Below are 26,876 nucleotides of genomic sequence, written 5' to 3'. Positions count from 1 at the left end.
TGGAGACTAAACCAAACAATTCCTTTCTTTCCCTGCCTTCAACCCCACCCCAAAACTTCTGAAAAATATGCAGGCAGTGGCACACCTCTGTGTCTGGGATCCCTCCTGGCTGTGGGGTGCTCAAGCCTGAGTACCTGTGACCTGGGGACGTTAAAACCACTTTTAATGCAAAAACTGGTATAGTATAAAGTACTAGCAGAGGTCTTTGACATGTGGGTTATATACTACTGAGGCTTAAAGGTCTACTGATTCAATAAATGAAGCCACAGAAATTGGTGGGATTCTTCTGCCAAGTTTTCTGTTTCTGGGGAGCTGTTGTTTGATTTTGTTTGTTTAGAAATAATTTTCAGTCCAGATATGTTGTAGTGTAGTAGGAATTGCTAAAAAATGAAGCTAAGACACATTGTACAAAGCTGGTCAGCAGTTGCCACGTTGTCAAAAATGTTAATGAAAGGCACTGGCTCACTGTGTGCATGCCTGGTGCATATACCAGAGCATATGTTTGTTAATGGAAGCTCTACTTAAGAGCTACTTCAAATAATAATTAAAAAAATTTCCCCCACAGAGCTTCATCTACTGAGTACTGGCAAATGTCACTGGGCTGGAGCAGATTAAAAGATATTAAATTTGTTTCCTTTTCTTTCTTGTTCCCACTCTCAACTGGTTCAAATTGTTCCATGAGAAATACCACAGCAGGCAGCTGTCTGCTTCATGGTCATCATGAAAAATTCAACTTGAAATAAATAAAGAAATAACCTGCAGCTAAACAGGACAGTTGTGTAAAATTCAGTGTTTATTTATTTTTTTTACTTTATGCCTACTCAGAGGCACTTTTACCCCTCAGACCTGAGCTGTGCCCTGGTGTGCCAGGATCCCTGATGGGGTCCCCACCTTCTGAGCAGAGACCTGGCACTGCAGCTCACCCTGGACTGGGATCCCTGGAGGTTTGCCTATCTCCAAAGGCACTTCCTCATCTTCTTCAGTTCCTGGGCACTCTCTTTGTGTCAGCTGGTGGCAGGAGTGCAGGAGACATCCCTGGGGTGCTGTGTCTCTGCCTCACCCTGTGTAGAAACAGTCAATAAATTTTCCTGGAAAGGGTAGTCATTATCTGGCCAGCCCTCTTGCCTTGTTCAGTAGGTCAGGATTTTCTCATGTTATTGATGAGATAATTCAATAATATATCTTAAATAAGAGAGCAACCCTCTGTGCTGCAGAAAGAGCCAGATAAAAGCATGAACATACGTATAGAAAACCAAAGAAAGGGCTTTAAAGACCAGGTTTGTGATAAGACTTCTGGTACTTTTCTGACACAGAGTTTGATCAAACTCAGTTTAATCTAAACTGGTTAATAAGACTCCCAATGAGGTGATAAAGATATTTTGTGTTTGCCTAGTTTTATAAAAACAGCTACAGTTCAGACACAGTTGCACGTTTATCCCTTGACCTATTTTTAGTTATGATAACTGCAGGAGTGATGTATTTTACAAGTTACGTAACAATTGTGATAAGTCTGACTGATAAAGATGAATTGAGAGGAACAGAATTGCTTCTAGTCCAACATGATGCTGTGTAAAAATTGTTTTTGCAAGCGAATTTGATCTTGTTTTGAAACTGCAATCTCAGCCTCCTAAGAGGGATGACATGTGACAGCACAGATCTGGCAGAAGAAATTAAGAAGGAAATGTTAGCAGTCACTCTCTGTCCACATAGTAACTGTGTTAGTGTTGCTTTTTACTGACAGATTCTGAAAAGATTCCTGGTCTGAACTGAGAGATATCTTTTTTCTCTTTTTTTTTTTTTTTTAAGGGTGGACTTTTTTTTTCTGCAATGTAATCCTATTCAAAACTAGCAAACAGCTTCTGTTGACTTATGATACCTGCTGGGATGAATGCTGCAAAGCAAGTGAAAGAAGGCTTCTGCATGCTGGAGATGTGAGTGCAAGCACCAAGTCAGCTACAGCCTTGTGTGACTCTGGGCATGACTTCTGTGTCCAAGCTTTTCAATTATAAAATCATTCTAAGCAGCACTTCTCGGAATCACAAGAAAACAAATTAGTAGTTTATTACTAAGCTCTTGGGACCTGTTTTAGGCGAGTTGGAGGGTCGGCTTAAGTCTCTTATGATACGTGAGCATCTATCTCTACACAGCAATTTTCTGTGCCAAACTGAAATGGGAGACAGGCTCTTTCCTAACAACGCACAAAGAGTTTGTGGTCACATGAATAGTTGCCAAGGACTTGCATTTTGCAACATGGGGCATTGGTTTGGATACAGTGCTTGTGCTTGTAAGTGGTGCTGATAAGACATGAAGTTTTGGAAGCATTTTTATTGTGTTGGAAGGAAATTGTACAAACTGACCTGCTGTCACCTAAGTGTGTCTTGAATGATGGATGAGACAGAAGCTACTGCTGTGTGGCCTGTAATTCCCTGGAATGCCAGATGCAGAGATCACCTCAGAGAACATATGGGGTGCCTTCTATAACCACAGAGTGGGTAAGTTTGGAAAGGACCATTGGAGGTCATCTAGTCCAACCTCCCTGCTCATGCAGGGTTCCCAGGAGCGCATTACTCAGGATTGTCTCCAGATGGCTTTTGGATATCTTCAGGGAAGAGATCTCCATAACCTCTCTGGGCAATCTGTTCCAATGCTCAGTCACTCTCACGGAAAAGAACTTCTTCCTGAAATTCATGTGCATCGGTTTCTGCCTGTTGCCTCTTGTCCTTTTGCTTGGAACAACCAAGCAGAGCCTGGATCCATCCTCTGACACCTTCCTTTCCGACACTTTATATATATTGATGGGGTCCCCTCTCAGTCGTCTTTTCTTGAGGTTGAACAGGCCCAGCTCCCTGAACCTTTCCTTGTAAATGAGGTGCTCCAGTTCCCTCATCATCTTTGTAGCCCTGTTCTGGACTGTGCTCCTCCAGGAGCTCCATAATAATCCTCAAATGGTGACCATATTACGATGATTGCATTCCATATCATCTAATGAACGTGATGAAGGTCCTAATGCCCACCACACATTGAGAGGAAAAGTCCCAGGACCCTAACCAACATCTATAGGGGTTCTCTCCCTGTGGAGTTGGGCTGTACTCAGTTATTCTTTAGAGCAGTTTCTCTTCTTCTGGAAAAAGAGAGGTTAGAGAGATTACACTTATGGGGAAATGTGAACTTTCGTGTGTTTTTGCTACAAATATGAGAAAGATTCACTTTGCAAGTTGGAAAAGCAACTAATAGAGTTTCTTTGGCGTGGCACAAGGGCTACTGAGAAAAGTGTCTGGAGTCAGGGTTGTTGAAGAGGGAAAAGGGAGTGCTTTTTTGAGCGAAAGAGATATTTCAGCTCTCACAGGTAAAAAGATTTAAAAACTGAATTTGACTACAGGACAGATGGATTCAGATCACTAAGTAGCTATACATGTTTTCTCTTGGGGCTTTCCACTTGTGGTTTACCAGCCATGCCACAATAACTGTCTTTCACTTTTCTGTGAAAGTCCATTTCTTAGAGTCTTGCTCCAAACCTGCATCAAGTGTTGCTTTCCTGTGCATGTGTTCAAGTTGCTTGGGATATGTAGTCCATGTGAGCTGCTACCTTTAATGAAGACAAACAGAGGGATGCTGATGCTCAAGTGCAGCACTGAACTGGGACAGTGCAATGAGCTGGTTTCAGTTCTGGAAGCAGGAGTGTTGTACCTCTGCTCTGCTTGGGGTTGTAAATTTGGGTGAGAAATGGATGTATCAGCCTGGGCTTAGTGCTGCCTTCGGGCTACTGCATGGCTTTCACTGAGTTTGCTCAAGGTATTTTGTTGTGTGAGACAAAAAAAGAAAAGGTGGTCGAGTCTGTTTTGTGTTGGTGTCTCCTCATCTGAGGGCTTTGGGAAGGAGCATTCGTATGCCCTGAGGGATGTGGCTGAAAGTAAAACTGCCACTTGAGTTGGGGGCAATGGTTTGGAGTGACTTGTATTTGCGTGCTGGTAGATTTAGTCAAACACCCAGAAGAATGAATGGATTTTATTTAAAATATAAACATGGCACGTGAAGACAAAAACTCTGTTATTACAAAACTCCTACGTCCTTTGAATGGTAACAAACAACTGGGACCCTCTAAAAATAGCTGGAACCCCAAACCAATTGAAAGCACAGATTTTGCAAGAACAGGCTTTTGCATTTAGATGTATCCACGAAGTAGCACAGAGGTAAGAAAATCCAAGCAGTCTAGATTAGTTTAACAACATATTGTGGAGTGACTGCTTGGTCATTTCTTGCATCTCTGAACCGTTACAGCTTCTTGCAGTTGTAGCATATAAAAGTTATAAAAGTTGGAAGACTGTTCAGGGAAAAGGCTTCTGTCAGTTACAGCAGCACCAAAGAGACTGCACAAAACAACTTAATGTGATAGATAGCAAGGAAAGGTCCACAGGACTTCTTATTGAACCACTAGGAAATGATTACCCTGCACATCTGCATGGGTGTTATTCACATTTTTAAGGTGCCTGCAAGCTTTCTTCAGGCAAGTTCCCTTTATGGTTCACTGAAGACTAGATCTGGACTCAGAAAATATCTGACACCTCTCACGGACAGGAGAGAAGCACAGCTATCCAGCTTGAAGCCTCCTTGGGGGTATTGCTTTGACAAAAGCTAACTGCTGCACTATTTCCTAATGATTCTGGTTCCATGTGATGGGAGAACAGGACAACAAAATTTTCACTTGGCTGGGACTTGACAGCTGATCTTGATATGAAAAATCAATGTCCCAACTCACGGTTGACACCAGAGTGCCTCCCACACACAGAACAAGGGCAAACAAGGCTGTGACTTATTCAAAAAATGGTACAATTTTTGTCTACCAACCAGTGCAAGGGAAGCTGAGTATTTCCAGAGCTCAGTCTAAAATTGTAATCTCCATCCCCCTGTGACAAGATGGGGAAACTGTCCCACCTGGGCAAGTGAGCTAATATAGATTCCTCCTCCTTCAAAACCTCATACCATCAGCAGAGTTTGCTGCAGCCAGTTTCTTTTGGGGACTGAAACAGAAAGGCACATGCACTGGCACAAGGAAACTGCAGTTCTCGGCTTTCTGGACATTCATGGACAACAGCCTGACAGCACTTTTTTTTTGCTTTGTTTTTTTCTGTTTTTTTTTTGTTGGGTAGGTGGAGGGACGAGACACAAGCAGAGGTACAGTTTAAAATATTCAGTTAAAAATCCTCCCTGAAAGGAGGATCTGAAGCCACAGGAGTGTGCTTAAATAAAGATTCAGTTGAATCAAGCAGAACTTGACCGCGGTTTTTGTTTCATCCTGAAAAGGGTAAGTCCAGGTAACCCAACATTAACATAACAGAAAGCACTATTTTTAATTGGCCAGAATTTCACAGCCTGTTCTTTCACACAGTATGCTCTGACTCCTGTAAAAAGTGAAGATCCCCTTTTCGGTGGAATATTTGGTAAAAAACAAAATGTTGCTATCAAGTGCATTTAAAGAAGGCACTCTTATGTTAAAACATTCAGTGCTTAATCCCATCAGTTTTGGAGGCCTGGGTCAAAGCGTTCTGCCTAGTTCTGTACACAATAACATGCAGCTGGTGAAACCAGACAATGAAAAGGATGTACTGTAGAGAGAGAAACATGGAAAGGGTTACAATTCTCACTTTGCAGAGTCCTTTGGTTTTATTTCTTTCTTTTAGCTGCCTTTCTTCACATCCAGTAGTCATCATCAGGGTGAGGTGACACAGCAAGAACTTCCCATGCTCCTGAAACGCTGCTTCTGCTCCCAGCAAAATCCTCAAAGATGACGATGAGAGACTGGACAGTCACCAACTTCCAGTGCTCTGGCACAGAGCAGCTGAGTCCCAGGCTTACTGCATTCTTCAGTGCAGGTACTCAAATCACTGACAATCACAGAGGACTGTCCCAAGTGGTTAACTGGAGTGGTCACACAACTGCTGTGTGGACACAGTCAGTGGCTGAAATGAAAATCCAGTAGATTTTCCTGTCTCTTGTGTTGGAGAAGCTTTTTTTGTTTTGTTTTGGTGTTTGGATTTTTTTTGGCCATCTCTCTTGGCAGAATTCTGTCACTTGTATTACAAACAGTGCTGCCATTGAGACAGGGAGTGATGCTTCTTGTGACGCTTCTCCAGCTGCCCAAATTGTTGGCAGACTTTCCATTTAGGCAGGCGCTGTAAAAACAGAACAAATTCTTTTCACAAAAAAAAGGAAAAAATAGAAAAAAACTCCACAAAATAATCATGTCCTAGCATTGTTTTTTCTATGTAATCAGTGGAACAAAGCTATAGAAAAGAGGTATTCATGCTGCTGAGAGAGAATTGCCTAGGGTGAAGCCCTGTCTCTGCCTGGGTACCGAAGAAACTGGGGGCTTTCTGTCCTCATTTCACAATCTGGAAGTGCCTCTCCGTGCAAATGCAAAAAGGGCACTCCTGCTAACATCCTTCTCCCTTTGAGGGGATACCAGTGTCACCTTGGGTTCATTTTAAACTACTTCAGAGAATGAGAAGCACAAATCCTGTCTGTGGTCAAGGGAAAACGTCTTCCCGAGGCTCCTCTCAGGAAGTGAGGGGATCCCTCCAGGGACCAATTCAGAATTGTTCCAGCTCAGAATTTCTCCTTACCAGAGCACTCTGCCCCACTCTATAATGGGTGTCTGGAGAGACTAACCCCACCAGGATGGAATTACTCTTCTTTACAACCTGCCTTCCTCACAGTTTCCAACCCCTTTTTTTTTTCCCTTTTAACAGAAAAGCTAGTTTCAGTAATCTCTTTTTGGTTTGCAGTGTTTAGGATTTCCACTGCCCATGAAGCAATCTGACCTTCTTCCTAAAGTGCAACCACCAGAAGCACATTCCCATCAGTATTGAAAAGCAAAATGCATGGCAGAGCATCCCCCTGGGTGCACCTCCACAGTGCCTTATTCCCCATCTACCACACACAACCTGCTTGAAAATATGAAATGATGATTGAATTAGGCTGGAGTTTCTCCAAGAGCCATCTTTTTTTCCCAAGGTAGTACCAGCTATATTACTAAATAATTTCTGACAGATACTGGTTTTCTCTTTTGTTAAAAATACCCAACAAAACAGAATAGCAACAAACTGGGAGAGATGGAGGGTTGACAGCCTGGACAAACTCTCTACATTTCTTCCATTACACATTTCTTCCTAAAATCCAGCTTAAGTCTCCTTTGTTTAAGTCCTTTGGACCTTAAGTGCTGTGTCAGCTGGGTTAGCACAATAAATAAATTGTCTCATTCTCTCTAAGGACGCTCTGAAGGGGGTTGTTTATTGTGTCCTTAATCAGCCTTGCCTTCTCCAGCCTAAACAAACATAACCAAACTTCCATCACGTCCCTAGATCGTTCTCAATTCTCTGGTATTGGTCCAAGTTGCCCTTGAATTAGGATGCCCAGAAGATGGTGGGACAGCTGATTGCAGTGAGCCACCAAAGCTGCTGTCCCACCTCCTGTTTCACAAATGGTGCGGAGACGTGCCAAGGAAAAGATAGTGTCTGGAAGGCAAGTGTCTTTGCTTTGTTTTTAATGAACAAATCGTGCTACAGCAGCCTTCAAAATAAGACAAATATTTACTCTTATTTATGTCACAGAGATTTTTCTATTTATGAGCAAAGTCAAGGCCCTTGTGTAAGTAGGGCCTTGCATAAGTCAGTCTGTAAAGGAAGTTGACCTTAAATGAACTGTTTGTGCTATGTTAATGAAGTCCACAGGAACAAAATGAGAAACTCTCTTTATTTTAAGGAGAAAATCCATCCTCCTCTCTACATTATGCTCTGCTGGAAACAGTGCAATGCCTTTCGTTGTTTAGGAAACACAAATGTTGGGGATCAGGCTGTGGTCTGGAAAATAACTGACCATTAACCCTGTTTCCATGACCACAAAAGAAGTTCCAGAAAAAGTTTTTTAATTTATGGGGTTATATTGCTTCTGCTTGATACTATGAATTGGGTACATTCACAGCATCTGCTACAGCAAACTATGCTTTAACTATTACAGCTTTGGTGGAATCACAGTATTTTCTGCCTGTTCTGCAGAGACACACAGGCAACAGTCATTTGCTCAAGTAGAAACTATCAAAGGAAATATGAAACAGGCAGATATTTCAACCTCTCTATACTCTGGAAGTCCCCTATTCTGAGTTTGTTTTTCCAAATCTATCTTCATTTTTTGCCCTATTTTTATTTTTCTCCCACTATAAAAGGTAAATGAATTTGTAAAACAGCTGGCTTGCAGTAGTGCATTATTGCTTATAAAAAATATAACCATGTTGAAGGTCTGAACTGCGTAATTTTTTTCTAGGAGAGTGCTTAGTATTTTATTTTAGTTGGGTGTATAAAGGCTCAGGTTCATAGACATAAAGAAAATTATGTTCCTGTATCCCAGTTAAAGGCCTTCTAGGATGTTGTGCCTAAAAAGGCAGGGAACAATCAGTTGGTGATATGCACTGCAGTGATAGGAAGTGATAAATGGTCAGTGTTGTCCAGACTCAAAAAATCAGCATTTAAGATAGATTTTCCAAGTTTGTGGCAATGAAGCTTCGGCATAGTTGTAGAACAAGAGGGGAGGGTGGCTTCAGCCTCTATGCTCCATGTTCCCTGTTGATTTGTCATGTCCTTTGGCCTGAACTGTTGAAGGAACTTTTGGGAATTAAGACTCTCAGGCTGCCTTTGTCAACACTTACAGACCTCGAGGAAAGGGCTGATGGAAGAAGTAGGGCTCCTACTTTACATGCTTGAGTTATAACATCCAGCAAGTCTGATCTAAAGGCTTTGTGCTAAACTTGAGTACCAAAGCTTTGAAGTTAAGTCACTCTTGAGACAAATACAGTAATATATTTTTAATACTTACGGTTGGGTCCTTCTTTGTATTCATTTGGTGGGACATCTGTTGAAACAAATTCACATGTTTAAGCATACAGGGTAGATAACTATAGTGTTTATCCAAATGAGGTTAATATTAAGCAACATCCACCAAAGCTGAGGGTTCAATGTGCTAAATGCTCTTTGAAGAGCAAAATGCAGTCCTTACTCCATTGTCTTACAATATAGGTTACTATTTCAGGAAGGACAGATTTGGATAATAAAATAATGAGATAATAGCCCTGCTCCATGTTTTGGGACAGAGTCCTGCACCCCCCTTGGGTTATTTCTGAGAGAAGTACACGACTTCTAGAACAGCTGCTGCAGATGCTGAACAAGATCACTACCCTGCTTTCTCCTGCTCTTTTCTGAGGCACTCAGGCTTGCTAGCATGGAAGAAGAGGGAATGGATTGAAAATGAGGATTGTCTTTGTCCACGAAAAGTCTGGTTGTCTCTGCTCCCTTTTCTCAGGTGTTAGTTCCTGTACAGCTGCAAAGTGGCTTACAGCAAGTACTGAGATATATTGGCAGGCTCAATCTGGTTCACAAGATCTCTTTTAGAGCTCCCTTTTGTTCTGTTAGGCCAAGCACTGATTTGATGTCATGCAGCAACACGAGGGTACACGTGTGACAGTGAGACAAGCTGTATTTCTGACATGTAGAAATCTGCTTGATCCTAGTGGGATCCTGACCCTTAATTTTCCAGCCAGTCTAAAGCTCTCAGGATTAAATTATGCTCTGATTTCTGCTTCAGACTGTGCTAAGCAGAGCAAGCTACTGAACCCAGTTCTATTCCATGGAGGAGTATCCCTTCCATCTGTCCAGAAAGAGCCTGCAGGGATCACAGCTGGAAAACTATGGCCTGAACAGGTACAAAGTCTGAGTTACTCTCACATCCAGCAGCTAACTCCTGTGAGGCTCAGGCACAAGAGCAGAAAACCATGAAGAATAACATGCCCTGGGGCACTACGTGTCGTCCCCAGGGCACCACAGGTTTCTGAAAAAAGCATGATTTCCTCCAGTGTGCATTTCCCTGTGTGCAGGCAGCTTAGTCGTGCCTACCAGTGACACAATGGATAACATTAAGTATATTTGTAAGTGAAAAAGAATTCTTAAGATATTTGGTCGTGCAAATGAAGTGTCTCATTACCTGTATAGGACACCAGATGGGAGGACCTCCGTTTCCACAGCCAGCAGATTAAAACAGCTAGAATGCCTATCAGAATGACAATGCAAATGATGCCAGCTGCTTGAGCAACTTTTCCTTTTTTGCCTAGGTTTTCTGTGCTAGAATCATTGCTTTGCTTCTGCTCCGTGTCTAGAATAAAATAGAAAGGGGATGTAATAAGGTGTAAATGTTCACGTTTCATACCAGGCAAATATTTCACCAAATTTTACATGTATAAAAAAATTCTGAAGGACTAAATATTTGTGCTATTTGTATCAATCACTGTGATACTGGTGATTTCTTCTGAGCAAGGCACATCTCCAGCTAATAACGTCTAATAATACAATACCGGTTTACTCTTCTGTCATCACAGTGCATCCATCCTTCTTCCTTCTTTTTTGTTCTTTCCTGCCAGCCTTGAGAGACTTTATGTTTGGGCTTGTAGCTAGACTCAGTTAAAAATAAATCTATACAGAATCTATAATGTAAATCTGAATGTATTCAGAAAAGTGAATGTTTCCCTGAAATTAATGGAGAATCTTCACCTACTGCTGCAAACTGAAGGTTTTAAATTGCATCTCTTAACTATTTCAAGTGTGATGTGCTTTTAAAAGCAATTTAAAAATAGTAATATGAAGGTCTTTTCCCCCAGAAGACAATATGACAGAATGCCATTAGGAAACTAATGACAAGGTTACTCAGTTTTCCTTTAATTTGGGATGACAGCACGGTATATTATCATATAAACACTCTACTGTGCAACTTTTGCTCGTGTGCACAGTTTTTGTTCCTGAAAATAGTTTATGTAGCTTGTCTATGTTTGTGGGATCAGTGTTGTTAAGTCCAGAGTATGTGATTCCTTGGGGTGTTCAGGTACACAAGCTGTGGGTATCCAGCTACAGTTATGCAAACAGTCCAACCTCCTTGCACCAGGGTGCAGAAACCTGTGAGAGAAAGGGGTGGCTGGAGGTAGGACCAGGAACTGCAGTGAGATCAAAGAGCCACCTCCAGGTAAGCCTTCCCGCTCCAGACAGCTTCTCTACACAGTTTTGTTTGAAATAATGAACTCTAGCAGTGGTACTATAGCTCTAACTTAATAGCTTTTTTTTTTCCTTTTAATAGCTTTCTGGTTTTGTGAAGAGTTGAGTGCTAAATACTTGCTTTTACTATTGATCACTCACATCAGCAATAAATAGCATACTATACTTGTGCTATTAGGTGTATTGTTCTATTCAGCTAACATTACCCATGTGCTGCAGGCCTACTTTAAATAGTGCACTGTAATGAATTGAGTTTTGGGGACTGAAAACTGACCTTTGAAACTAGGCAGAGTAAAAAGTAAATATGAGAGCTGCAAAGCAGTTGGGTAGGGGGTCAGAAGTCATGGATCTGCTGTATGGTGGCCCTTGAAAAATAACTTAATTCCTCAAGTCAGCATGATCCCGAGGAACCAAAGGGTAAAGCACAGTGACCGTCCTTCATGCAAGAGCTCCTCAGAGCTGTTGTCATCATACACTATGGGGTATTCGCTTCAGTGTGAAAGAAGTTAACATGAAATGCATGGATAGTCATAATTAGCTTGAAACGAAACCTGAGCTCTTCTCAGCACCTCTTGGAACTACTGAATTAACACACAGGCCTTGTTAGTGTGTATCTACAGACAGAGACGCATTGGTTGATGTTCCTGCTATCTAGAAAACATGAAGCAGCGTGAAGGGACTTACAGTTGGCTGATAGATTTTCCTGCAGCATTTCATTTTCTATGGAGCACTCTATTTGCATGTTGGAAGTGGCTTTCACTGTCAGGGTGCTGAAAACGCTGTAGGTGCCGTCGGCGTGGGAGATGATCTCCAGTGTTGATGCATTCAGGAGACTGTTGTTCATCTTATTTATCCAATAAACATTGGGCTTTGGGTATCCATTGCCAGACCTGCAGCTGAAAGTCACCTCCTCTCCAGTACTGTTTCTTATTGGTCCACTGAGTACTGGTTGGCTGTAACTCGCTGGAGAGCAAGAGAAGAAGAAACAGTCGTTGATATTTTGAAACATATTGAGAAGACAAAATTCTGACGTGGGCTCTGAAGCAGAACCTCTGGGTTTCACACGACCTTCATAACTTGAAAGGGAAACACCTGCAGGTTCTCTCAGCCCAGAGAGCTGAGAGAATTACTGGAAGGACAGAAAGCTAAAGCCAAACCCAAAGGAAGAAAGCAACTTCTTAAGCTGCTGTCACTCAGTCACATGCAAGAGTCTTAAAATTAATGAAAAATAAGATGAAAAGAAACACATACTGCGTAAACAGTTGTTACAGGTGTTCTCCCAGGTTTAGATTCCCTTTCTGTAATATTTAAGGTAAGCACACATAATTTCTACTAAGGGCTGAAGTATGTTTCCAAGGGTGTGCTTAAATATAATATTGAAATAGCACGAATTTGAAAAACTGAAATGAGAATTTGGGCAAATATGTGCAAGTGACGCAAGTTCTTACCTGCTAAACTGAGAACCACTTCTGCCTGGTGAACCACTTTGGGAAATTCTTTTTTCTCCTGTACTATACATTTGTATGTATGTTTATCACTCTGGCTGACATTCAGTAGCAGTAGAGAAAAATCACCATTTTCCAACCTGTCCCAGAATAATTGAGTCCTGTTTTTGAAGTGAATACACTGATTACTGTAGTTGTCTCGACCAGAGACCAGTGCATGCACAACTGAACACGTCACTTGATCGGCGATTTGCCAATATACCCGTAGATTTTTTAATTGCAAGTCTCCTTTGTTATAAATGCAACTTAGTGTAGCGTTGTCTCCAAGTTTACTGATGATGTTCTTCTTCTCTAGTGCAATAACTGCAGGATCAAAAGAGAGAGAGAAATAAGGGAGGTTATGTGGAAAAAGGGTCATTATTTTCAAGTACATTCTGCCACATACAGACTCCAGTATTAGTATTTATAACAGGTGGGTGAGTGTGCTCACTTCTTTGTCGTTCCTACCACATGACTTGCCAGTGGCTAATTGTCTCCATGTCCATTTTTCTGTATATTGTCCAAAGGGACCTTTTCCCTAAGGGCCAACCAGTCTTAAGCATTCCCAACCCCCTGGATACCCACATGTTGCACTTTACCCACTGACTGCAGACACATATTCAAGCCCTAATGCTTTAATAATCACTTTTTTTTTTTAATTAAGAAAAATTCCAAGTAACACCAGGTAAATCACGAGAAGGGGAAACACAGGTAAGAAAAAGACTGCTACCATTATTTTGAGACCTAAAAAATTAAGAAGGGGACTAAAAGCAGTGTTTCTCAAAGCAGGCATGCCATAGAAATCATATTTAATTGCTACTATCGGTGACACCCTCTAAATAAATACATACAGATGGCAAACCAGCCTGGCCAGATGCCTCCAGTGACACATCCATTAGACATTTAAAACTTGAGGGTCACTTGAGGTAAGTCAGGACCGTATTTGGCTTTCAGAACACTTTTCCTGCCTTCCAGACTGGAGAAAGGCAGCCTCTCCTCCTGGTGAGCAAGAGAGAGGCGTGACCTGACTGACAAGTGATGCAGAAAGCACAGTGACACCAAGAGGGCCAGGGCAGCTCTGCCCACAGCTTTTCTGCTGAGGATGCACCACTCACTTCTTCACCCCAGCAGCCAAAACCTCCTTGGTGCAACTGGTTGCTAACACCAAAGCAGTGTATATGTTGTAAGTGTCAGGCAGGGGGTTGAGAGGGGGTCAGGCATGGGGTTGGATGGGAGAGATTACGTCTGGGAGAAGGGATTATGTGGGTGGATGATTTGGGAAAGAAAGATGACAGGACTGAAGGTTTGGAAATGCGGAAACAGGGCATGGTGAGGTGGGAGGGAGGCATCAATATTAAAGGGGGACCTGTGTTTGTGAGGGTGCACTGAACTCAGAAATAGCTCATTTACACATCTGAGTTGGGCACCCTGGCTTTAAAACACCAATGGACCAGATTGCAGGGAGGAAGGTGGGATGTTTTCCAGGCCCTTATCCTCTGAGGTGTCAGACAAGAAGTTACAGGTTTGAACTGCAACACAGATGCTGTGGCTCAGACTTTGGGAAACCCCCTTCAATAGCAGGAGAAGTGATACCCAGGGAAGATGAGGTAACCTCCACCACTGGTGTTCTGCAAGAAGAGGCCAGCTGGCATCTACTGAGACTGAAGCTGGTACAGTTTGTCTTGATGTTGGGGCCAGGGAGTTTCCTTGATGATTTTTTTGAGGTCCTTCTCAGTGATTAAGCAAGAACTGAGAGACAACTCTGAAAACACTTAAATATCACCAGGTGATGTTGCTTAACCCTACCTCTGTTTTGCAAGGGATATTTTGGAACTGTAGTAAAAGACTTACTACTATTGGCTGCTGGACACTGTGATGTATAATTCTAGTCATGAGTATCCAGGCACGTTAGATCTGCTTATCAACAGCCCTTATTAGTCCACTTTGAAGGCCTTTTGTTGGCAGAGATAAGTAAGCAGGGATATCTCTGAAGCAAGCAAAGCAATCTGAGCAAGAACATCCATAAGGTCCCTTGCTGTTCTCTGCAGTGAAACTGATAAAAATTGATTATTTCTTCTTTCCCTGATGCATGTCAGAGAAACATTTCACACTGAGGAATTCTTAAGTATCTTGCTGAAAACAGGCAGATGATTATATTGTACATTTTACAACTGCTTTGTGTATTTGGCCAACATAATAAACATAATAAAGGGAGGGAAGCTTAGTTTTTAACTGAAGTGTTCTGCACTTACCAGCCCTCAGGAGATGAAGGAGCAGCAACAGAAATCCATAACTAAAAATAAAAGCAAACAAGAGCGTTACATGATTGACTTTAGAGTCTCTCTTTTTTAAATAAGCAATAAACCCAATATTGATTGTTTTAGTACAGTGGTAGAAGTAGGTAAATTAGGTACTGCTACTGTGTGATGCCCCATTAAGTATTTGCATTTTTGACAGCTGCAAAACTTCTGTTCATAACTGTGGGTGGGTGGCCAAGGCCATGTATAGCAGCAAAATGCACTAATATTGGAATCAGAGCAGAGGGCATGAAGCTGGTATTGTGCCTGTCTCTTTTGTGAAAAACAAACTGGATTGACAAATGGGACAAAGATGGACAAACAGGCCCTGGAGGCTATCTGGGTCACTGGGAAGGACAGTGGATGCCCAGGTCGAAACCCAGGTTTTTCATACTTTTGCTGAAACTCAGGGAGTTATGGTTTTATCTGGGTAAAGGTCAAAGAGCAGCTGACTACATTGCCCACCGGTTTGTGCACTCAATAAAAATTTGTAAACAGGAAACGTGCTGATAGTGGAGAGCACTGGAGTGGAGTGCAAAGGTTTTGTTGGAAAGAATTTGGTGTGTTTGATTACTCAGGAGGGGCAAATCTGTGCAGAAATTACCCAAGACTGTTATAGGAGATGGATGCTATAGGAAAACCCAGTTTAACCTGTCTATAAAGTCCAAGTGGCTTAACTGTCATCCCATAGGGCTTTAAGGAAGATAAATGTGCAGGAGTTACTTTAAAGTAGCCTTTCACCAGCATGCCTAGTTACACATTGTGCTCTCCTTTCCCCAGAGTGCTGTGGGAAGGGAAAGGTTTTGGAATGCTGGACAGGTTTTGCAACAAGAGTTTTGTGGCTGCAGTTGCCCACCTTGATATTGCCCCAGGTGCAATAAGGTTGCAAAGCTGAGCTGATGGGCAGAGGGACACGAGCACTGGCTCATTGCTGGTTTACCCAGCTCACTCTTGCAAGCAAGCAGGACTGTGAGGCCATACTGCTTGGGTATAGCTCCCTTCCTCAGTTGTTCTCAACCCTCAGCCAGGTCCAACACCGAGCCAGGGGCTGGGGGCAATGGGTAGAGCTGCCTCCAGGAGTCCATGTCCAGCCAGGATCGAGCTCCAGGATCTCCCGCCCAGATCGCTCACTGCCTTCCCTCCCAACCCTCACCCTCCTCCCTCCAAGCCCTAACCTAAGCTCATTCCCCCAGCAGCCATTTCTCACCTTGCTTTTCCCCATCAGCTGTGCTTTACAACATCCCTTCTCTCTCTCTTCCAAGCTTTCTGCCCTTTCCCCACAGCTTCTGCTCCTTTGTCCAGCCAAGCGTAGGAATTCATACTCCACTTCCCAGGCACAGCATCTCTTCTGCCCAGCTTTACTCCTACCAGCTTCCCCGGGCACAGCTTGGGTCTCCTCTCCTGTGGAGGAGTGTTTCTGATTCCCACTTGCCTCCCCCAAAGTTATGATCCCCCAAACATATTTGGCTTCCCATGGAGAAAGCACAGAACATCCCTGACACAAAATCTACCTCCACTTGAAGCCCCATCTCCAGAGACTGAGATGGAGAAAGGTTTGGGGAGAAGCACTCTGAACTGTATTTCTTTTATATGAAGGAAACACTTCATTTTTCTTTTCTGTGTCCTTTGAAATGGTCTCATAGATGAGGTTTCAAATGTTTAAGTGGATGACCAGTGTAGAACATTTCTGCTCTATTACTTATTTTAGTGAATCTGCCATCAGGCTTAAAGGAACTCTCCTAAGTAATTGTACCTAAACATTTCAGAGAGGCAGCTCTGCTCTGTTCTGTCTCTGTCAGTGACTTTTGGTGGCTTTTGCACATGGCTTTGTATTGCATTCCTGTTATATTTTTATACAGTGCAGGAGTCATCACTTTTGTGCCAGGCTTCTAGAGATCTGTCTTGATAACCTCCGTTTAATGTAGTCCTTAGTCTTTCTTAATCCTGTGTTTGTTTTATCAATCCCCACCCAAATGGAAACTATGGATATAGCAACTCATTTGAATGAAATGCAAAAAATAACTGACTTATCTTTAAGGGATTCCTTAGGGAATTTCCCATGGTAGGCTTTTGCTAATGCCAACAAACATTCAAATAGTCAGCCAGAACTGATTCTTATATGTATGTATACAAAGGAGATCCTGATTTCTTATTTTAATAATGATGCACAGCCGAGATTGGACAGATCTCATCCTCTTGGAGGAGGTTGCAGCTGTGGTTGTGTGGGGGCAGTGTCAACCCACTGTGTTCCTCTGGAATAGCATTAATTCCAAGCTCCTATTGGAAAAAGGGAGAAATGCTCTTGCCTGCAGCAAAACCTCTGTTTTGTCCTCTATGTATAGTCAGTTCTGGTGTCTCCCACACTAGCAGTGAGCTCCAGTAAGTTTCTTAAGTTCTCTCTGATTTTTAAAAGATATTTTAACTTTAATTATTTTTTTCCTTTTTCAATTCTTTCCCACACCTTCCCTCTTCTGCAAAGTTTTTTTTAAATGCCATATGAAACAGGAGAAAGTTGCAGTTCCCCTTTCATTCATTCTTATTTGATGAGATCATTCTTCCTACCAGTATTTTTTCCATCACTGCTCATCTTAGAGCCGTGGAAGGTTGCTGCTCTGGCACAACCCTGCCAGGCAAAAGATGTCCCGATGCTTTCAGTTACAACAACCATTTGAGATCCACTTTACCTCCTTGAGATCCACTTTACTCCCTTGAGATCCACTTTACCCCCTACCCTTGTAGCAGCACGGCTCTTCTCGCATCAGCAGGTACCCCAAACAAGTTACCTGTGGAGCTGTTCTAACGCCCTAAAGAAACGCCAACCTGGGCAATAAAAACCCGGCTGAGTCATCTCCCATCGGTCACGTTCGGCTAAAAATCTCCATAAAATGCCCATTAATTGCCTGTAGCCCTCGAACGCGGAGAGACAAGGGGTCTCTCAGCCCTGTTGACGGGGGGAGGAGGTCCTGGGAACACCCGCATCTCCTCGGCTCCGGTCCTGCGGCTCCGAGAACCGGGAGCGCTGCGGGACCCGCCGGCGGACGGGAGCTGCCTCCGGGAGCTGCCTCCGGGAGCTGCCTCCGGGAGCCTTTATCGTCGCAACCGCTGTCTAGGGATCAGGAGGGTTCCCCTCGCCCCTGATTCCAGTCGAGCAGCCCACCCGCGCCAGCGCTTTCCCTGCCCGCTGCAGCAGCGAAGCTCGGGTTTCCCTAAAAGGGGGATGCGCATCCCTGTCCCGGAGCCAGCCGGCGTGTTCCCCCCCTGCCCCAGCGATGAATGAGGAGGGCGGCAGGTCTCCTTTTCTCGCGGCCCCGGGTCGCTACTCACCCTTGCGGCTTCATCGTGCCGAGCTGAGCTGAGCAGAGCAGAGCAGAGCTAAGCCAAGCCGGCAGCTGCCCGCCGTGGGCCGTTCTCCTTTCTCTCTCCACGCCTCCTCTCGCCGGGGATTTCCGTGTCTGTGCGCCCGGAGCGGCGGCACGGCCAGCCCTTATACCGGGGGCTGTGCAAACCCGGGACTCGCGGCACTGGCGATGCGGAGGGTCTCGGGCACTGGCCCATCCCCACCGACCCCTTTCCACAGCCTCGCCGGGGCCACTTGGCAGGAGCTGCCGGTCCCGCGAAACCACCGCCTGTGCCACTCACTGCCCCGGTCTCTGGCGCTACCGGGGAGGACTGGGGAATCCGTGCTGGGCGCCGAGTTTTGAGATAGCACAGAAAGAGCGGCATCTTCTTGGCCCTGCGAGGCGGAGACCGGTCCCACGGCTCTCGGGGGTGGGCAGGGTACTGCGCCCGGCAGCGCTCGGGGGTCCGGGGAACCGGTGAAGTTGTGTTTCAAAGTACATTGGGTCTCTGATCACATAAATAATATATTTGTTACATATTTTTATTCGGTAAGTAGCTAAATGGGGTTTGGTAGGGAGCACAGCTGCGCCCGAAGGTGCTGTACACAAGAATTCTGACAGAGCCGCGCTGGTGAGGGGTGTTGCAGCGCCAGCCGGCTGTTTGAAAGCTGTGGTTCACAGTCTCAGCCGTTTCGTTTCTGGCTCCACACCACACAGTGGCTGTGTTTAGCTTGGTTTTTTGTCAGGCCCCCCAGCTCAGCTGGGACTCCTTTGCCAGCTTTTGTGACCCGCAGCACGAAGCTGTCACAGCCGCGCTGCAAACGAGCGGCACCGCGTCAGTGGCTGAGGTCTGCCACATTCGCGTTTTATTTCTCCTTTGTTCAAGTCCCCCTGGGAATAACAAATTACTTTGTGCACGATGAGCATGAAACTCCAGGGTTGTGCAAGACTGCAGGTCTCGATGCCGTTTCCGCTGCCAGCCAGCAGCAAGAAGGGGTTCTCTCGGTTTCGAGTCTTAAAGCTGCATTACTTCAGCCTCTCTGTGTATCACTGATACACTTCAAATTAGTGACAGGGTTGGGAGGGCAGACTTGAATTTATTCTAAATTTAAAGGAAGATAAACATTCTTATGGAATTACTGCTGAATCAGAACGTGTTTGCAGCAGCCAATTCATGTCTTTCACTGAAGTATTTCCTGATGGGATATCCTAGTTTGGGAACTACTCTTTTGTTATTTTGGGTGCTTTAATAACAGTCACTTGGTGATCAGGGATGCACATGGAATTAGTTCTTTGTGGCTAAAAACTTCCTGACTTTAAAAGCCTATGGCTTAACTTTACAAGTGAATTTTTAGACACCTGGATATAAATTTGTTCTCTCCAAAATGCACTTTTCTGCTGTTCTTTGCAGTGGTTTCTATCATGCTTTTTTCATAAATAAGAGCAAACCTATTACTACACCTGCATACCACTTCTGGTAGAAAGGAGTTTCCCAATAAGCAAGAAAGACAAATGTGTCTCGATAGCCAGGAGACTCTTCGGGATTTAGAAAGATGAGGTGCAAACCTCTTCACTGGCTGCACCAGGCTTTTGAATTCGTGTTGCCTGAAATCCTAATGATTTTTTATTCTATAAGGCAACATTGTCTTCTATTTCTCTTCTAAATGACGTTCATTAAGGCCTAGCCTTAGGCAGGTCCTTAGTTCTTAGAGTGTTTTTAAAAACACCCAAATCGTTGACAGCTGATTTGTCCTCTCTTTTGTGTGGCCACGCCACTTGACACAGATTAAGGCATTTAAAGCTGTCAGGAGAAGAAACGAACTTCTAAAGCTTGTGCTTGGCGAATATGTTGCCTCTGGACTCTGAAACTAGAAACGCTGGGAAGAATTGGGGAAAAAGGAGGAATAAAACAGTATTTCAGTTTTTCTGGGCTGTGAGACAGAGAAGTGATCTGCGTAGCAGACAGAGAGCTGTTTGTTTTCAAACAAACTCTGCAAAGAGAACAGGTGGATCTGCAAAACACACACCTTCAGTGTTGAGCTCATTAACACAGTTATTGAGGATCTTGTGCAATTCCATGTATGGGTAAAGAACAAAAGAAGGTACAAGGCATGAAAGATTTCCCAACACTTTTTTTTCTCTCTACAGAGAAGCTAGCAGAAATAGCAAATGGAAGAGAGACATTGCATCTTAAAAACAGAGGATGAGGGGAAGACAGTGCACAAAAGCATGTAGTTTCCTAGAACTAGGGGAGACGTCTGGGGTAAAACAGCAAAGCTGAGTGCTAACAGAGTGGTGATGAAACAAGGGAAAAGATGGGATTACAAAATAAAATACTTTGTGGTTCTAAGATCCTTCAAGATGGTGAGCTTGGCCTGATGAAATGGAAAAGAACTGCCAAGAAATACTCTTGACAGAAGTGAATGAACTAAGAGAAAACAATAGTCTGTTTGCTCTCTATCTCACATTTTGTTGTCACACTCAGGCCAAAAATATCACTTTTAACACCTAAATTCCAAGACTGTTCCATGCAAAAGAGGAAACTTGTAGCCCTGTAAAATACCTGTTTTGGGCGACACGTGCTCTGTGTACATGGCAGCAATGGCAATCCATTTATTTATACCCAGAAGAGGAAAGGACTATGTTACATTTAGTTATGTTGTTGGAAAAGAGGACTGGTATTCACAGTTCTTTGTTGGTTGTGCATATTCAATTGTAGATTTCCTGTTGATTTAAGAAAAGCAAGGGAAAAAATAATTTTGCAATACTCTTCCCTGCTCTCTGTGTTTGGGTGCGTTGAAAACAACAACAAAAAAAAAGGATTGACAACAGTATATAATTGCTGAAAATGTCTCTTCAGCCTCTCATATTTAGTCCACATTATCCTGTGTGGAGTGATCCCAAATAGAAGAGTGGTCTTGCTGTCTGAATTGCCCTCTGCCCTTTTTCTCAGCTTAGTTCCTACCAAAAACACTTTTCTCTGATCACAAGTGGCAAAAGCTCCTCTGCTAAGGAAACTTGATAATGCATCAAAGAAACTGTTGTGGATATGGAGTTCACAGATTTTAGAGTGTGAAATGCCTTCTGGAGAAGGAGATTATTTTCTTTTGCCTGTGTTCACTACATTAACCATAAGAATGACAAGAGAGCGAGTACAACTGAAAAACAAATTCAGAATCAAGTCAGATGCAGCTGCCTTTAGCTAAGGAAGAGAAGGAGCAGGTTTTCTGAGACCATCCAGCAGAAATTTCCCTTCTCCAAAAGGAAGATGTTGGTTTTCAGGGTGACTTCTCCAGTATGGGATTTCTTATCCCACATAACCCCCAGCACAATGAAAATGCCCTGAGCAATTAAAAAAAAAATCAATGACAGCTAAGCCTGAATCCCAGTGACTGGCAAACTCTCTACAGAGCATGAAGAAGGAGTTCCTGATGCATAAATTGACTGATCTCTTGTTTGAACTAAAGCAAGATATATAGGTATATATATACAGGAATAAAGGTACATAGAACCTTCCAAAACCGATTTCAAACCTCAACCTTCCCAAATTGTAGTTAGATTAGACTCATAAAATGCCATACAATTAAGATCTCTTGTTTCTGATCATCATGATATTCTGTGGAAAGAGCTAATGAAATTTTCAGAGAAAATGCTCAACAGCCATCTCGGCAATAGCTGAACAGGTGAAATATTTCTCAAATACAAATACACTTATGTAAAGTCTCAAGAGTAAAATTTACTCCAAGGGCATAAGTATAAAATGCAGCAGAGGTATTTTTTGTACAGATTGAACATTTTTGTTATATATCTCACTGAACATCAAGAATTTTAAGAAGCAGATTAAAGCAAAAAAAATTATCCATAATTTTATAGATGTAATTTTAACTTGTCTATGCTTTTGATTATATCAACGTTACATTGTTAAAGTAAATTAGCTCTGATTTGAAATTATAAAACATATTAAGCATGGGTTTGGAAACTGATATAGTGTTCCAAGCTGACAGTCTAAATGGACCTTATAGAAAGGTATTTTAGGAACAACAGCAATAATAAACAATATTCTTAAAACAGCGTTAGAAAGCAAATATGCATCTGTCCTTCTATAAGCCATTGCCATGAACTAAAGAATCTAGCAAATTCTGGAAACTAATCTCTGATGTGAAAATATTCCTTCTTGAAGAAAAACACAGCTGTATTCCTGGAGACATTAATGTCAGAGCAAAACAGTGCCCATCACATACCTAAAATAATGTTTTAACATTGTCTTTAAAATTAGAAAATTTAGGAAAGTGTTTATTTCTCCTCATGGCACAGTCAAATAGCAAACCATGTAATGCAACAGGATATGATACGGGTGCCAAGCAGTGAGAAACAGGAACTGAAATCAGTATGACTTAATGCTGTTTATTGAATTATTTGATAAAAAAATGTTACTACTCCTGGGATTTGATGAGAACTGCAGTTTCATTTGAATGTAAAAAGCTGTTCTGGCCCTTATATGGCTCAAAAAATTCCCTCTGATACCGCTTGAAATACAAAGTGTAGATACAGTGTAATGTGGCATTTGGCTTTTGAAAACATGGTTGCTGGACAGATGAGTGGTTTGGCTGAATTCCCCTAAAAGCCCAGTCTTCTGGGAGACGTAGTGGTCGGGGTATTAAGACTGATTCCATAATGGGTTAGAAGCGTGTCATTAGCTGTCAGTCTTATGGTGAGTACAGGTGAGGGGCTCTGCCTGTGAATATGGTCTGTTTTTTTGTAAGCTGTTGTGCCATGAAATGCAGCCATGGTTGTGCAGTCTTTTTCTTCTCTTCACACCAGGGCAGGGCTTGCCCCAGAATGCAAACAAGAAGCAACATTGCATGGCTCATCAGCTGGGGATCAGCTCTCCAACATCTTCCTTCGGTCCCTGGTGCTGAACTTCTTGCACCATTGATTACATACATGTAATACTTCATAATGTTTCAATTCTGTCTCTCCTGACCTCTCTACTTCTTTTTTCCTTCCTTGTCTCTAACTAACATTGCAATATGTTCTCTTTGTCATTTTCCCATCATGGATGTTGGTGTGATGTAATGCAGGCAAGTTTTGGTGAAGCAATTTACACTGCTGTACCAGTTACAGCTCAGGTTGAGACATGTGACTTTTTATTTCTCAGTTTTGTTTGTCAGGATTGCCACTTTATTTTGTCCTTTGAGGTCTTCTGATGTATTTCTTAGCCATGGAGTTTAGCCGGGAAAAATGTGAGAGAAAGGAAGAATAAAAAAGAGAGATTTGGATAGTAAGATCTACATCACAGAAAGCTATATGTGCTCCTGTGACTGTTAAAGACAACAATGTGATCTTGGTCTAGACAAATTTCAGAGATAATTTGCTCTGACTTTCATTTTTGAAGGAGAAATTTTGAGGACGCTGCTCTTTTCTATGAAAAGAAGTCATGATCTACCACATTGATGATATTTACGATGAGTTTTTGTCTTTAATGACGCAGATATCATTTTTCCTAGAGTAAAGAAGAATGTGATCTGGCAGGGCGTCAGCTGCTCTCTGGACACTTCCCATTCTCATGCTCCTTCCCTGAACTACTCCAGAAAAGGAGATGAACTTTGCCACGCGTCAGCACACTCCTGGGAGATCTTTGCCATGTAGCTGGTTCACTGAAAGTACTCCAGCTTTCCTCAGAGTGATTTTCTCATTTGCCCAAATCACAGGGGGGCAGTTGATCCAGTCCCCAGGGCCACACACTGAGCAGGGACGGGCAAAGGAGCACGGGCCTGGACTTCTGCAGGGAGCTGCACTCTCCAAAAGCTTTTAGGGCCAGCGTGAACCCTCATCAGACCATTGCGGCCACCTCTAGATTTTTCCAGCTCTGAGCAGGGGGACTCTGTCTGACCCCCTCATGATCTGTACTAGAGCCTGATCCCAGAGAAGACTGGAAGTCCATTATTTTGGGCAATGCAGGAACATGGGGTACAAGCTCGCAGAAGTAAGCAAAGAGCTGATGTACTGACATTTGAGTGGTTGTGTTGCACAGCCAGCACTGCAAAGCAAATATTGATCCCTGACTTTGTGACAGTTGAGGGGACCTTGTTCAAGAGAGAGCTGGACACAGTACTCCCTGCTCTGCCATCTGGCTCCAGCCCCTCGGCTTCCCCAGGGGTCAGCACTTCTGGGACCTGACGTGACCACAGCTCCTGGGACAGTTGGTTTCAGCCACAAAACTCCCTTTGCCACAAAGAACAAAGAAAACCCCCTAAATTTGCTTTCTGAATATGCTGCACTAGAATGGTAAGAAAGCTGGCTGGCCCCCAAGTCTGACAGACTTCCCTGCCACCTCCACCCAGGCTCCCTTCAGACACCATCATTTTGATCCCAAAGGCAGTAGCAGAGGCAACAGCAGATAGGGGACTCCGACAGATTTGCCCCCACGAATACCCCACTCATCTCCTTTCTTGTTTGGGGTCTGTGTTTGACACGGTGACTTTGCAGAGACCATTAAACCTGCTGTTTTGACTCCTGTAAGCCACCAGAGTGAAAGGGCCCAAAGCTCTCCACCAAATGCTTGACTAGAGCATTGCCTCCAAAAAGATCTCCAGTTTAACCCCCAAGACAAACAGATCCACGTGGCATTTCATGTCAGTTGGTGGTTCACTTGCAGAGCTCATCGTTCTTACCCTTAACAGCTTCCTACTCACTCTCCCATGGCAGTGGCCTGGATTTGCTTCCAGTCTTTGGCTTCCCTTCTCATTTCTGTGCTGCAGTGAATAGTCTTGTTAGACTGGCTACCTCCACCCTGCTCTCCCTTAGCCAGCCATTTGATAGGCTTTGTGCCACAGCATTGCTCTGAAATGTTTGTGAACACTGACCTTGCGTTATGTTTCTTGTTTCTTGCTTTTCTGCAGTTTGATGAATTATTAACGTGACTTCATGTTCTTCACCTGTGCAGCAGTGCAACGAATGGTGGAATAGAAACCAAATTCAAAGGCAATACGATTAATGAGTCGGTACAAAAAGAATGGATGGATTTTAAAAGTGCAGAATCAGGTCTTTTACCTCTGCTCCATAAGAGCTGCATATCTGACAAGTTTTTATCCTATGAACACTTCTGTGTATTTTTTGCAGGGCATTGAAAGTGCTGTTTTCATTACACAGTTAACAGACTGACTCTTCCCAAAATGTTAAATAGAAAATGTCAAAAGAAGAACAGAAATGCAGGCAGGTATACAAACCCCTGGTAAACACATTTTATTTATGCCAGATGACTGGCATAAATAAATCCAAATTAAGCCCCAAGTTAAATGTTGTAGGAACTGATCTTTTGAAAAGAGAAAAAAAAAAGAAGGATTGACCGGAATTCGTGCTTTCCTCTATCATCTTTACATTTTTACTATGCCTCAGAAAAAAAAACAAAACACAAATCCTTGTCCTAGTGGTGGTCCCCAGTTTTATTATTAAAAAAATACAAATAATTTACTCTCTTGACCAGTGGATAATTTTTAAAAAGAGTCTTAAATACAGACATGTGAAGTGTGCTTAATCCTACAGGAATTTTTTTTAAGTGTTCTAGTTCATTCTGTAAGTGGAAACAGGGAAATGTTGCCCTTGTAAAGACAAATATTTATTTTATTGTTGAAAGCTCTGTGCCGACGTTCAGCCTTTGAGGTCTGAGTTTGCTGAGAGACGGCTTCCACCAGATAATTTAAGTTCCTATTCTGAATGTTTAAGAGATAACAGGCCTCGTTTTCTTGAGCACTTGTTAAGAGTTGTTTCCCCGTAGTGTGAATGAGGAGTTGTAATCCCTTCTATTCTCCTCTTTAAGTATGTTTATATTGGCAGGATCTAAGTCGGCCATTCTGCAACAAACAGGATTAACACACTGCCTGCTCCTGCTATACCTCAGGGGGTGCAGAAATGTGCGTTTCTCTTTCCCCCCATGTGAGGATGTTTGTATGTGTTTGGCTCACAAGGAGACACTGGGCAAAGGACAGCTGATGTCCCTTGTCTGTCCTACCTCTCAAATCCTTGGGAGTTTCCTTAGGAGAAAAAAGCTGCTAAGTGGTGTTTGGACTCCTATGAGTGACTGTTTCAGGGACTGACACATCTCCTCTCAGCAGTGGTCTTTTCCCTTGTTGCAATCAGTTTTATTTCATTTCCCATAGTAGGACACCTAAGAGTTTGTGCTGTCGCACACCTTCCCAAAGAGTTATATTTGTTTAATGTCTGTTATTAGGATTTAGCGTATTTTGGCTGTGGGAGACAAGACAACAGATGACTAAGAACTTTTCTGGGAGGAATTTGCAACTTTTCTATGAACTAAAAGAAAGGTTGGGATTATTTTTCTTGCCCACTCAGTGTATAACACATTATCCTTGAAAGAAAGAAGCATTGCCCTTACAGATCATAAGACTGCTTTAGAGAAAATATTGGGTGTTTTTAAGGTGTTCCTATTTTGTTGGTTTGGTTTGTTTAATTTTTGCTTTTCAAATTGACCAGATTGTGCATTAATTGTATTTTAGGGGAGGGAAGGAATCCCAGTTCTCCTTCCTGCCGCTCATATATCTACACAGCCTGTGCAATCCACATTGTGCTCTGCTTTCAGAATATGAGGACTATGGCAAGGGAAATGCACGTGTGTATTCACGTGCACGAGGCCAGCATGGATCCACAAGAAAT

At 43.0% G+C, this 26,876-nt stretch overlaps 1 protein-coding gene across 2 annotated transcripts; it reads right to left on the bottom strand.

The window, feature by feature from the left end:
* Positions 1–3,990: 3,990 nt before the first annotated feature.
* On the bottom strand, positions 3,991–18,485 carry ICOSLG (inducible T cell costimulator ligand). Of its 2 annotated transcripts, XM_027689178.1 has the most exons (7): positions 18,190–18,485; positions 14,821–14,861; positions 12,533–12,892; positions 11,769–12,047; positions 10,027–10,194; positions 8,866–8,901; positions 3,991–6,170 (listed from the first exon to the last, which is right to left on the bottom strand). In XM_027689178.1, the coding sequence occupies exons 1-7, from the start codon at positions 18,201–18,203 to the stop codon at positions 6,160–6,162; spliced, it is 909 nt and encodes a 302-aa protein (XP_027544979.1). In that variant the 5' UTR covers positions 18,204–18,485; the 3' UTR covers positions 3,991–6,159. The 2 variants fall into 2 exon arrangements, with proteins under 2 accessions (XP_027544979.1, XP_027544978.1); XM_027689177.1 differs by lacking the exons at positions 14,821–14,861; positions 18,190–18,485 and having other exon boundaries at positions 12,533–13,515.
* Between the last annotated feature and the right edge of the window lie 8,391 nt (positions 18,486–26,876).

Source organism: Neopelma chrysocephalum, unplaced genomic scaffold, assembly GCF_003984885.1.
Source record: "Neopelma chrysocephalum unplaced genomic scaffold, ASM398488v2 Primary Assembly neopelma1_76, whole genome shotgun sequence".
Taxonomy (NCBI): domain Eukaryota; kingdom Metazoa; phylum Chordata; class Aves; order Passeriformes; family Pipridae; genus Neopelma; species Neopelma chrysocephalum.
This window is presented reverse-complemented; position numbering and strand designations above follow the sequence as displayed.